The sequence below is a fragment of the Populus nigra genome, chromosome 11 (assembly GCF_951802175.1).
Source record: "Populus nigra chromosome 11, ddPopNigr1.1, whole genome shotgun sequence".
NCBI classification, from domain to species: Eukaryota; Viridiplantae; Streptophyta; class Magnoliopsida; order Malpighiales; family Salicaceae; genus Populus; species Populus nigra.
The window spans coordinates 6307646-6320018 of NC_084862.1; the positions used below are offsets into that span (position 1 = coordinate 6307646).

General features: G+C 34.4%; 1 protein-coding gene across 5 annotated transcripts; it reads left to right on the forward strand.

Annotated features, from left to right (window-relative positions):
• Window positions 1–3873: 3873 nt before the first annotated feature.
• LOC133668665 (potassium transporter 2-like) lies at window positions 3874–10876 on the forward strand. Of its 5 annotated transcripts, none has more exons than XM_062088617.1 (10): window positions 3874–4048; window positions 5610–5711; window positions 5911–6145; window positions 6240–6485; window positions 6576–6629; window positions 7924–8184; window positions 8412–8464; window positions 8561–8678; window positions 8960–9214; window positions 9542–10876. In XM_062088617.1, the coding sequence occupies exons 2-10, from the start codon at window positions 5673–5675 to the stop codon at window positions 10660–10662; spliced, it is 2382 nt and encodes a 793-aa protein (XP_061944601.1). In that variant the 5' UTR covers window positions 3874–4048; window positions 5610–5672; the 3' UTR covers window positions 10663–10876. The 5 variants fall into 5 exon arrangements, with proteins under 5 accessions (XP_061944601.1, XP_061944604.1, XP_061944603.1 ...); XM_062088620.1 differs by lacking the exon at window positions 3874–4048 and adding an exon at window positions 4919–5065; XM_062088619.1 differs by lacking the exon at window positions 3874–4048 and adding an exon at window positions 5059–5189.
• The last annotated feature ends 1497 nt before the right edge of the window (window positions 10877–12373 follow it).

A 12373-nucleotide genomic window follows, 5' to 3' on the forward strand; every position in this document is an offset into this window, starting at 1 on the left:
AATCGGTTTTTTTCTATTCGATTTTTTTGGTTTTTTTTCTCGGTTTACTCGGTTTCTTGATTTTTTTGCTCACCCTTGGTAAAATACGATATCATTTACATGACAAGAAAGGCTATTAAAAAAAGCATAATTACTGACCATTTAGCAGATAATGTTGTGAAAGACTATGAGCTACTGAATTTTAATCTTCTTGATGAGGGTGTATTAGCAGTTGAGGATGACGGTGAAATGAATGACTGATGGACCATGTATTTTAATAGAGTAGTGAATGTATCAAGGATTGAGGTTGGAGTAGTGATAATTTCTCCAGAAAAGAAGCAGTAGCCTATTTTGGTGAGGTTGCAGTTTGAATACACCAATAACACGGTCGAATATGAAGCTTGGATCATTGGTCTAGAAGCTATTTTAAAGCTAAGAGATGGAAAACTTGATGTTTATGGAGATTCACTACTAATTATCCACCAGGTGAAAAGGGAATGAAAAACTAAAGACGAGAAACTAAAACCATACCAAGATTACCTCTCGAAATTGGCTAGTAAGTTCGACGGATACTCAAATAATACACAGTATTCTTAAATATTTAGAGTTAGGGGTATATTGTTGCCAAACATGAAATATTTGTATTAAGGATCCTAAATTCCCACCAAATTCTATAAAGCCTATATTTGAACCTCTATTTTCAGTAGCATAGCTATTTGCCTATACCTTTTGACGAACAATAATTGGTTCTTTTGAGTTAGCTTATCCTAATATGATAATAATAACCCTTTTACATCATTTTTTACTAGATTCTCTTTTGATATAGTAAAGTTCCATATAGGGATATAAACTAAAAAAAAGAAGAAGTTATAATACACATAAATACATCTCTTTTTATCCTAAAAGGTTCAACTATAGGATAAGCTCTAAGTTTATTAAGTTACACTTGGCTAGGATTAACTAGTCTTGAAGTCTTTTAAAACATCTTCAGATTGTCCAAGTTACTAGTAGGGTTACTGAGTCCTACTTTACAAGTAATGAATGATAAAGGGTATTAAATCCTTCAAAAACTTATGAAAAAAGGCGAGTTTCAATATAAGTTAAAAACCTCAAGAATACATGTGAGCTTAGACCTACATATATCCCATGATACTTCCTATCAAATCCTAGTTGAAGCTCAACCATAGAGATAGAAAAAAATATATGGGTAACATGAATTAATAGATCATATACGAGAGAAATCATTAACAATCTCATACCTAACCCACAAAACAAGATATTAGAAGAATATAAAAGCATAATGAAACATCAATATGAAAGTTATAAGCATAAAAAGAAAATTTTCATAGTAAGAAAAAAAAAGGTTTAATTGCTTAAATCCTTAGTGGAGTTGTTATACTGCCACACCAAATATATAGGTAATAAATGAAATAATGGTGGTTTAAAACATAGAGTTTCCAATCATTTTTATTCAAGGTGAAAACTCAGAAAACACTTGGAGGCCACCATACATTTTTAACCAAAAAAAATTCTTTTAGCAAGCTCATGTCAATGCCTTTTTATTTCTCTCGATTTCTTGAATTATTTATGAAGTGGATCTAAATTAATGTAATTACAAAGCCCAATAAATTAACAAACCATTCAAGCATGACTTTCTATTGTTAACATAGTTAATGAAAAATAAATAGAAGAAATCAACTAAGTTAAATAAATTAGTACTTTCTAATGACTTTCGTTTATTTTAGAAAAAAATATGGTGATGAAAATTATCACTCTTAATTTATAAGAATGAATTAATAAGATATCATTTTTTTTTTTGAAAAATTAAACAACCTTAAGGGGTTTTTATAGTAGTCAAGGAGAGATGCTCCATTCCTTCACTTTCTAAGTTTAAACCTTTGGAATAGTACCAATGAGAATTTATTAAATTCTTATGAATACACCAAACATACGTGGAGGATTTGCCCTTAAAATCACTTAGAGAGGGGACTTGGTTTGTAGATATCCTTTACCATTGAACAAAAAACCAGAGAAATTAAGCAATAATTTATAAAAGATTAAACCATTAATGTGGCTTTGGATAGTCATCAAAGCAATTTATCAATTAAATGAGCTTCAGAAAAATATGAAAACTAGATCTCATGGATCTTCTTGTCTCCATTAGTTACTATTCAAGAAAATATTACATAGACTAAGGCTACCACATCATTTATTTTTTACACTCAAATTTTCAAAATTTAATTTTTTTTAAATGTAAAAATCTAGAAGATTGCGTTTTTCATTAAAAAAAATTAACTCTTAAATTTTTTTAAATTTAGCTATTTTGAGAATCTTTGGAATTCTTATACCTTTAGTACTTTTCGTGTTCTTGCATTGGTTCGATGTCCGCTTAAAAATAGGTTTTTAAACTCGAATGTGGAATTACGGCATGCTCCTTGACTCATGGGCAGCTTGTTTTCCATCTCTAAGGAAGTTTCTAAATGTTTCTTGTGTTTTCTAGGCTACCCGTTATTACTTGGTAGTCCAAATCTCATTTTTATCATTAAAAAACAAATGTATTTATACCCGTTTTCTTTACTTTCTTGCTTTATATTTTTTAATGTTTCTATTTTGATTTCGAGCCTAAAATCATGCTCATATATGGATATTTATTTAACTATCAAATTTTTTTATTAACATAGGTGTCTGAGTCAGTTTATGCATATCTTAATTAATTTTATGGGTCCTGAAGTTGCTGACCATGTAAATCTCAAGTCGTCATGAGAGGATTCAAACTCGTAACAATTAAGAAGTAAACCCAAGATCTAACCAGTTAAATTATCCCTCAGATTAATTATTAAACTTAATTGTTGTTGTCTCTTCCTTTTAACTTAAAAAGTTTTAACAAATTTATGTTTTGGTTTACTTGTATTTCAAAATAAAAATGCAAGAAAAAGCAAGTATAAAATAAAAATAAATAAAATGGGTGTGATATACTATGTGTGTGTGTTTATTTTAAGCTATAAAAAAAGCCCATGGAGGATGATGAGCAATGATTAATTTTATTCTTTAATTTCCATGCATTACATAAAACCCCATTTCAGAATAGCTCGCCTGTCATGCTTGGACATATCTTGTTGTTTGTCTTGTTGTCTTTCGTAGAGTTCAGGGTGTGATGATGTCATCAATGTCCAAATGAAGAGGATTTGTTCGCTTTATCAATTTTATTTGGGTTCATAGGGCTTTGGCTATACTTTTATAGCCGACACCTAGCCTTTGTTTGGCATTGAATTTTAAATAGATTTTAGTAAGATTTGATTTTTTTTTTAAAAAAATATTTTTATATATTTTTAGATTTATTGTGATATATTAATATAAAAAATAATTTTTTAAAATAAAAAAAATATTATTTTAATATATTTTTAAATTAAAAATATTTTACAAAAACAACTAATATCACAAACTGGTGACTAAAACTAAAATCTTAAACATGCAAGCAACCTAAATGATATGACTGGGGAAGAGGTTTCTTTCATTAAAATAGATAAATAAATAAAGTTCCTTTATCTAAATTAATAGTGAAAAAGGTGATATCATCCACTCTCAAACTCATCCATTGGTTAGATCTAACTTCAATCATAGTGATTAGAGAAAGATGGATTAATTATATTTATTAAGAATTAATTATTGGATTAGAAGCATTTTTAAGGTGGCTTCCTAATTGAGAATCTCTGGGATTTTCACGTTGCGATGTATTGTCCGGCCCACGTTCACTCGCTTATAGATTATATTTTGTACGCTTCTGCCATTATTATTTTTACTTTCTTAATGTTCACGTCTTCACGTTCACTTCACTACACAGTCTCCACTGAGCAACATTCGCCATTGTCGGTTGGTCACAGGTTTTGTCCTTTCATTTTAACCTTTCACATGTTCTCAAAGCTAGCTAGTGAAGAGCCCCATGTTCATCAATGACAATATCCGTATAATGCATAGCCTGTCAAGGCAATGTGAGCGTTCAGAAGAAATCAAAACGTATAGAGTGCTGTTAAGAAGTTCGAATTAGCTAGCTATATCGTGGAAAACGGAGGTAAATTTATTAGTTGTATGTATATTTTGTGTTTCTTCATGCAAATATTAATTTCTCCAATGTTAAGTTTACCAAGAAAAATGTGTGTCGTGTATTACGGGGTGGGGTAGTTTTAGATTTGTGAAGAATGAGCTGTGCAAGAGCCAGAAATAGAGGTAAAGTCAGTGGCAAAATCAAGAAACACCCAAAAAGGCTCGAAGAGAGATGAAGCAAACTGCAAATGACTGTTTATCGTATAATAGGCAAACCTACCAAGTGCCAAGAAAGCGGGTGAGCGGGGTTTAATTAAGAAGAAAACATAAACAAATAAAAGCTGAGCTTGTCAACGTTTTCTAAGAGCTGATGTTTGCTAGAAAAGTAGTTATGAAAGGAGCTGCTGGTGATCATGAGTACATTAATTTGAAGATAAATGCCATCCTCAGCTCTTGTTTTTTACTTGCTCACAAGGGTTTGTTTGTCTCTGATGCCGATTTGTGGAGGTTAGTTTTGGTGATGATTTATTTTGAACATGTAAATTGTTCTGATTGGCTTTGTTTCTGTTTTCTTGAATCAGTTGCAAAACCCCTTTATTTAATTAATTAATAGCCATTATAGCAACAGTTCACCTTCTTTCATTTTTTTTGCCCCTCTTAGCAAAGCCTAATTCAAAGATTTTGCAAGCAAAAGATTTTTAAAAGGCCTGTTATGGTAGGTCAGGTCTGATTTCGAGAAAAGGTTTTCTTTCTTGTAATCAACAGACAAAAACATAAAGAAGAGAGAGGGAGGGAAACTGTGTGGGGCATGTTATACGGTCCTAAATATCAACTTTATTTCCGTGGACAGTTGTTGGTGGGGGAAGTGATGGCTACAAACATGACTGACGTTAAATCACGTGATGGTGCCTTTTGGTTGCCATCTCTCAAGATTCTAAACATTTAGTGCTCCCTTCCTTTTCCATGTGGAAATATAGCAGCAGCTCTGAGGTTAATAAATACTGTAGCATGCGGTCGTGAGTAGTATATTGTTAACTTTGAGGAGGTTAGTTAAGTATTGCTTTTTGTTGTTTGATCTCCTTCTATCTTTGTCTGTATTGGGCTGTGCTGTTCAATATAAGGCATTGCACTAGCTTTCTAGCTTTGATTAAATTACAAGAAACAGTCAGGTATCAGTTTCTGTCCCTTTTAATTGTTTGTAAGATTAAACAAGTGGGGGCTTTAGAAGAGGGACCCTTGTGCGTCAATCTCTCTCTCTCATAATTCCGGTGTACAAGTTGAGCTTCAATTTTTTAGCTGGTTTCCAAGTTTTTACCAGAAGTTAGGAGGCGGGTGTCGCTTGGATGAGTAAACAAAAATTGCACATCAAGATTTTCTCATTTTCGAAAGAGTTTGGTGAGGATGTGATGGAGGGTATGGATGGCGTGTGGGTTTTCAGGAAAGGGTACTGAATGGGACTGCTGAGTGTTAAAGCTTTGATATGCATGGCTGCCCTTTCAAATTTCATTAATGATAAACTTACCATTGCCTTTACAAATTTCTCTTTCTATTGTACTGTGTTTTCAATCAAATTATATGTTTCCCTGCAGATCTACAGTTAACTTCTTCCAGTAGCAGCAAAACATTCAGTGTGAAGATTAAGGCATAGAGCCATGGATCTTGGGCATGGCAAGTGTTGGGATACTTCAAAGGCGTGTAGTTGCATTTTGAGCTCAACTTTGTGGATCTTTACTTTCAGTAGCATTTAGGCATTGCCAATTGGAATTTTGGAATTTAGACCATTTAATATGGAATAAGATCTTAGGACTCAAATTCAATTAAATTTGGTCACTTGATAAGCTTCAGCCACTTGACTTACCTGAGAGTATTGTTTCTGAAATTGCATTGCAGAAGGATTCCTGGAAGACATTGTTTCTTTTGGCTTACCAAAGCCTTGGAGTAGTATATGGGGACTTGAGCACTTCCCCTCTCTATGTTTACAAGAGCACATTTGCAGAAGACATTCAACATTCAGATACTAATGAAGAGATCTTCGGTGTTTTGTCTTTTGTTTTCTGGACTCTCACTCTTGTCCCCTTATTCAAGTATGTCTTTGTGGTCCTTCGAGCAGATGACAATGGAGAGGGTGTGTGTGATCAATTATGCCATTTTTTTGTATCACTCAATCATCAAAATCATTTTATTCTTATTTTGATTATAACTTGTGATTTTCCTAACAGGTGGTACTTTTGCATTGTATTCATTGATCTGCCGGCATGCAAAAGTTAGCCTTCTGCCCAATAGACAGGTTGCAGATGAAGCACTCTCCACATACAAACTAGAGAACGCGCCGGAGAAGAAAAACAGCTCAAGAGTTAAAATGTACCTTGAGAAGCACAAGTGCTTGCACACTGCTTTGCTAATCTTGGTTCTTCTTGGCACTTGCATGGTAATTGGAGATGGAGTCCTCACTCCAGCAATTTCTGGTAAAATTCATTCCAGTAGCACTTAATTACGATTTAGCATCACTTTCATTTCATTGACTAGCATTTTATTCTAAAATATTTTGTTTGCAGTCTTCTCTGCAGTGTCTGGTCTTGAGCTTTCCATGTCCAACAACCATCATCAATGTAAGCTTCTTAGCTGAATTGATTCCAAGCATGTAAATTTTTTATGCAGAGTCATTAATAGCAGACCATACTCAAACATAAAAATAGATTTATGTTGCCAAACCAAATACATTGGAGAAACATATGCTGTAATGGGAGTAGGTTAATTGTCTGCAAAAACAGCAGACTATTTCATGCTAGTTGATTGTATATAACCGAGTTTTCTGAACCATTATTTACATGATCATTCTGGAGTAGACAACAGAGGCTTTGGTTTTATGTGGACATGGGACATTTGCAAATGTCACCAAGGTGATTTAATTATTCAGAGTAAGGCGTCTGTGTAGGCCCACTGTGAATGATAAAGAACAAGTTGATTGATGGTCATTTTGATTCTGTTGGTGAACAAGTTGGCCTGAAGTTGTGGGACCATTCAGTTGCCCATCTTGTGGTCTTGATTGATGGTCTCCCCCAATATCTTATCCCTTTCTAGTCCTTGTTACAATTTTGTTCTAGGCCATGTAGATAAGCAACTATGCAAGTGAGAATATGAAATTGGTAGAGTAACATGTTATGCTTATTGTTGCAGAGTTGAAATGGGTGAATTGGAGGAGTAAATCAAATTCCTGAGATGAACTCAAAGTGATAGTAGCTATCAATATTATGTTGCAATAGCGGAAAGGGAAATAACCAATACTATAATAATGTATCGCTGTCCACATTGTTTTTGCTGTTATTTTATGCCTCTTTTTTTTTTCTTTTTTTTTTTTTGGGGGGGGGGGGGGGGGTGATTTTTTCCTTCTTATTTGAAAACTCCATCAGTTCACTTAAAAGAATCCATGGTACTATTGAATCTTCTGGTCTCTATTTTCTTCAGCATCGCACTGTTAAATTTCTGGATGAATAATTTTGGTATCCTTCTCTTTATGTCTGCATAGGCAGGCAGGCATCAGAGAATGGAGGGATACATCTTATAAATGGAATGTAGGAGCTCAATTCAACACCAAGTGAGACAGTGTAATAATTTTCAATAAATATCTTTTTGAAACAGCTAAGTTCTTTAATATATAAGACAAACTTGGATGTCATCAATGGAGTTTCTTCTTCACTAGAAAAGGCAGTAGTTTTGTTTATTTTCCTACAGGATATTAGCATTTCCAGTTTAATTTTCATTATAAAAAAATAGTACATGATGGCTTAGGACATATACATAATGAAAGCTATTAAGTAGAACTTAGAGATTATTATTTATATGCCATTTTATTGTTAGTCTTATTTCATATTGCAAGCACTCATTCTGTCACTCATTTTGCAGATGCAGTAGTTCCAATCACTTGCTTCATCTTGGTGTGCCTTTTTGCACTTCAACATTATGGCACGCATCGGGTGGGATTTCTCTTTGCGCCAGTTGTTTTGGCATGGCTCCTGTGCATCAGTGCCCTTGGCCTATACAATATAATCCACTGGAACCCACATGTCTATCAAGCTCTTTCTCCATATTACATGTTCAAGTTCTTGAAGAAAACGAAGAAAGGAGGGTGGATGTCTTTGGGTGGAATATTGTTGTGCATAACAGGTTCTTGTTTGCCTTTTTCCTGCCTGTGTGTTTGACTGGATACCAATTTTAAGCTCACCCTGTTCCGTGGTTACTGTATCTTGCTAAGCCAATAACAGAATATCTCATAGTCTTCTTTCCATCATATAAAATTGATGGATCATACTCTAGGAAAGAACTTCTGAATGATTCATTCTTTACATAATTCAGTTACCAAGTACCAATATTCTGTGTGTCTCTGTATGCAGGCTCAGAGGCAATGTTTGCTGATCTTGGCCACTTCTCATACGCTGCAATTCAAGTAAGTCTGACACATTATAGTCTTCAAGAATCTTGTCTGGTCAATAAAGTCAGTGCTCAATGCTGATAAAATATGCTACTCTTCAACCCATTTCAGATTGCTTTCACCTTTCTGGTTTATCCAGCACTTATATTAGCATATATGGGGCAAGCTGCCTATTTGTCACAGCATCATGACAACACAAATCACATTGGCTTTTATATTTCAGTCCCAGGTACGTCTTCATTATTCCTTTCCTAGGAAATTGCAATGTTCAACATGCATGTAATTAATGAAATGCTGGCCGAAGGAAGAATTAGTATTCTGGTAGCAGAATTACTACGATATGCAAGCTAATTCAGATCAAAATGAATTGTGAGGTTGTACACTGAAAAAATCTGGAAAAGAAAATGCAAGATATCAATTCGTCAATTTCTTCAAACAATGTGTGATTGTACTTCACTAGTATACATACTTATCGGGGAGAATAAATAATTCCAAAATTTTCTGTAACAGAAAAGTTAAGGATACCAGTCCTCATAATAGCTATTCTTGCTTCTGTTGTGGGAAGCCAAGCAATCATCAGTGGAACATTCTCTATCATAAACCAGAGCCAGTCGCTTGGCTGTTTCCCAAGAGTGAAGGTTGTTCACACTTCTGACAAGATACACGGACAGATTTATATCCCTGAGATTAATTGGATGCTCATGATCCTCTGCGTTGCTGTGACCATTGGATTTAGAGACACAAAGCACATGGGAAATGCATCAGGCAAGTTTCACCATCTAATCCTACCAAGGTTCATAATTTTATGTTTAATTATAGAGAAGTAAGTTGTACCATTTAACTTTCTAACCTTTAACATATGCACTTGTTAGATTGGAAATTTAAGTTCATTTCTGTTGATACTTTACAAGGACAACGTCAATTTTAAGCTTAAATCTTCTGCAGCAAGCCTACCACTTTCATTCTGTCAGTCGAACTTCAGCATTAGCCTTATTATATTGCATTATGATTGAAGTTCAACATTGAAATTAGATTAGTATTGAGGGATTTGTTGAACTTGGAGTTTTACAGTCTTGTTCTTATCTATTGCAGGGTTGGCAGTGATGACAGTGATGCTAGTGACCACATGCCTTACTTCCCTGGTTATCATACTTTGTTGGCACAAGCCCCCTATTGTAGCGCTGTCCTTTCTACTTTTCTTTGGCTCAGTTGAATTGCTTTACTTCTCAGCATCACTTACGAAATTCACCGAGGGTGCATGGCTCCCCATCCTTCTAGCCCTCATTCTGATGAGCATCATGTTTATTTGGCATTATGCCACCATTAAAAAATATGAATTTGACCTCCACAACAAGGTATCACTAGAATGGCTTTTAGCCTTGGGTTCCAGCTTGGGAATTGCTAGGGTCCCCGGAATTGGCTTAGTTTTCACCGATCTCACCTCTGGCATCCCTGCTAACTTCTCACGCTTTGTCACCAACCTCCCAGCCTTCCACCGTGTCCTTGTCTTTGTGTGCGTAAAATCAGTTCCTGTGCCTTACGTGCCCCCTGCGGAGAGGTATCTTGTTGGTCGTGTGGGTCCTCCAGCACATCGGTCTTACAGGTGCATTGTCCGTTATGGATATCGTGATGTGCACCAGGATGTTGATTCTTTTGAAACAGAGCTTGCTGCTAGACTGGCTGATTTCATCAACTATGATTGGCATCGAACACATGGGACTTACTCGTTTCCTGAAGACAACGCATCTCTATCCAATGAATCATCAACTGAGTGTAGATTGGCAGTGATTGGAACTGTCTCTTTCTCCTGCATACCAGCTTACGAGGTTGAGGAGAGTGTGCAGCCAGCAAGTGTCTCTGGTGGTTTCCCAACAGTAGACAGTGTGACAGATGTTATTGAAATGGAACCTGTTGGGGTAGTAGAAAGAAGAGTGAGGTTTGCTACTGATGATGAGTCCGTAACTCATTCACCAGCTGATATGGATTTGCAGATGCAAGGAGAGCTAGAAGATTTGTCATCAGCCCAACAAGCTGGTACTGCATTTATATTAGGACACTCGCATGTTCAAGCAAAACAAGGTTCGTCCGTTCTGAAGAGATTGGCTCTTAATTTTGGTTACAATTTTCTCAGGCGGAACTGCCGAGGGCCAGATGTGGCGCTCAAGGTGCCACCAGTCTCTCTTCTAGAGGTCGGCATGGTTTATATTGTGTAAGATTCCTGTGCAAGTAATCTGTCTGCATGTTTTTATAGAGAGCTAAACTGAAGAGTAGAGAGAGGAAAAGTGTGCATGTTGACTAACAAGTAACTCTTTAGAATGGTAATGATGTGTCATTAACAATCAAATGCATTGTGGCATAGAAAAATGAAATTACTCGGAGATTTGTACAATCATTATGATATAGAAGAATGAAAAGTGTATGCCTCTATTCTTGTTTTTCTGTTTTTTATTTTTTTTTAGTGAGTGTGAAATTATTTGGAAGATATTTTTTAAAATAGTTTTTCATTTAAAATTATATCAAGATAATATATTTTTTTCAGTTTTTTTTTATTTTTAACATCAATACATTAAAACTATTAAATTTTTTTAAAAAATATCAATTTAATACTTCTTGAAGTTAAAAATACTTTTAAAAAGCACTCAAAAGCATATGCAGAAGCTCTTTTAAACACGCTATTAGTCCCACTATACTAAAAATCACCGTGTACTTTACCTTTATTTTATAAAAACACAATTTACATTTTAAATCAACTTAATTTTCCAATTTAAATGAAATGGTAATCTATTTTCATTCAGGTATAAATAATATAAATATCCACAAATCCTTAAAAACTCAAATAAAAATTTAACCTAGTGTTTTTAATTAATTTGTTAAAGCCAAATATGATATGTTTAAGACGACTTGGTGATTATTCTTATAGATCCATTTTTCAATCTTGGGTGCTTCAAGCTCTTTTTAAAAGGAATGATTGGTAGGTTAGCTAAAAAAGTTATAAAGGTGTAACCTTTAACATTAGAGATGAGAGTAAGTCTATTATGACGGTTTCTTTATTAATTTTGTTGAAATCAAGGATGTTATTGTTGTTTGCCAATAGGGTTTGTGAGAATTTGTTTTTTTATAGGATTTTAATCGATTTATTTCTCTATCATCACATTTTTTTATCTTTCTAACAATCACCACCACAATCTCAATCACTTCATTAACAATGCAATCCTCCATTAACAACCACACCATTTTTTCCTTCATGAATCACACATGCCCCAATCACTTACTGTCACAAATGATTAGAGAAGAAGTAGAAGAAGAATATGTTGGCAATTTGAATTTAAATATCATAATCGTTGCAAGTCAAGCCTATGTTATGCATCGTTTTGCTAAGCTAATTGTCTTATATACATCATTTTCATTAAATCTGCAACTCACCGTTTCACTCAGCCTTATGCGCACTATTTAGTAGTTGGTGTTGCACATCGTTTAACTTTCTCTAAAATTGGAATGAGAAGACAAAGCTAGTTATTTCTTCTTTTCTTGGAAACAATACGAGCTGTTATATATAACAATTGTAACAAAATAGAAAAGCATAGAAAAATCAACCTAAAATATGAGTAAATGAAAGAGTTGGATTCAAGTGAATCTCTTTATAGCTTTTTCCCAATGTTTTCTGTTTACAACTTCTACTATTGATTTTTCCTAAGTTGAGTGTCGTGTGAGTGTGAAATCTTCATCTAAATTTCAATATTCCACTGGATACATTGTTAATTGGTGATATCTCAATTTCACTTGGTATTAGAGTAGATCTTCCATAAACCCTAAGCATGGCACTTGACACCTAAATAACTAATCTGAAACGATCGGAGGATTCCTTTGATGCTAAGAAAAAAAACCCAGCCAGAAGCATGAGCATTTGGTTAATCTGCTGAAGGA

Excerpts from the sequence above, each read along its gene's own strand:
- LOC133668665 (XM_062088617.1), top strand. The coding sequence starts at position 5,673 with ATGGATCTTGGGCATGGCAAGTGTTGGGATACTTCAAAG. Across the intron at positions 6,486-6,575 it reads CCTCACTCCAGCAATTTCTG|TCTTCTCTGCAGTGTCTGGT; the intron begins GTAAAATTCATT and ends TTTTGTTTGCAG. Across the intron at positions 8,185-8,411 it reads AATATTGTTGTGCATAACAG|GCTCAGAGGCAATGTTTGCT; the intron begins GTTCTTGTTTGC and ends CTCTGTATGCAG.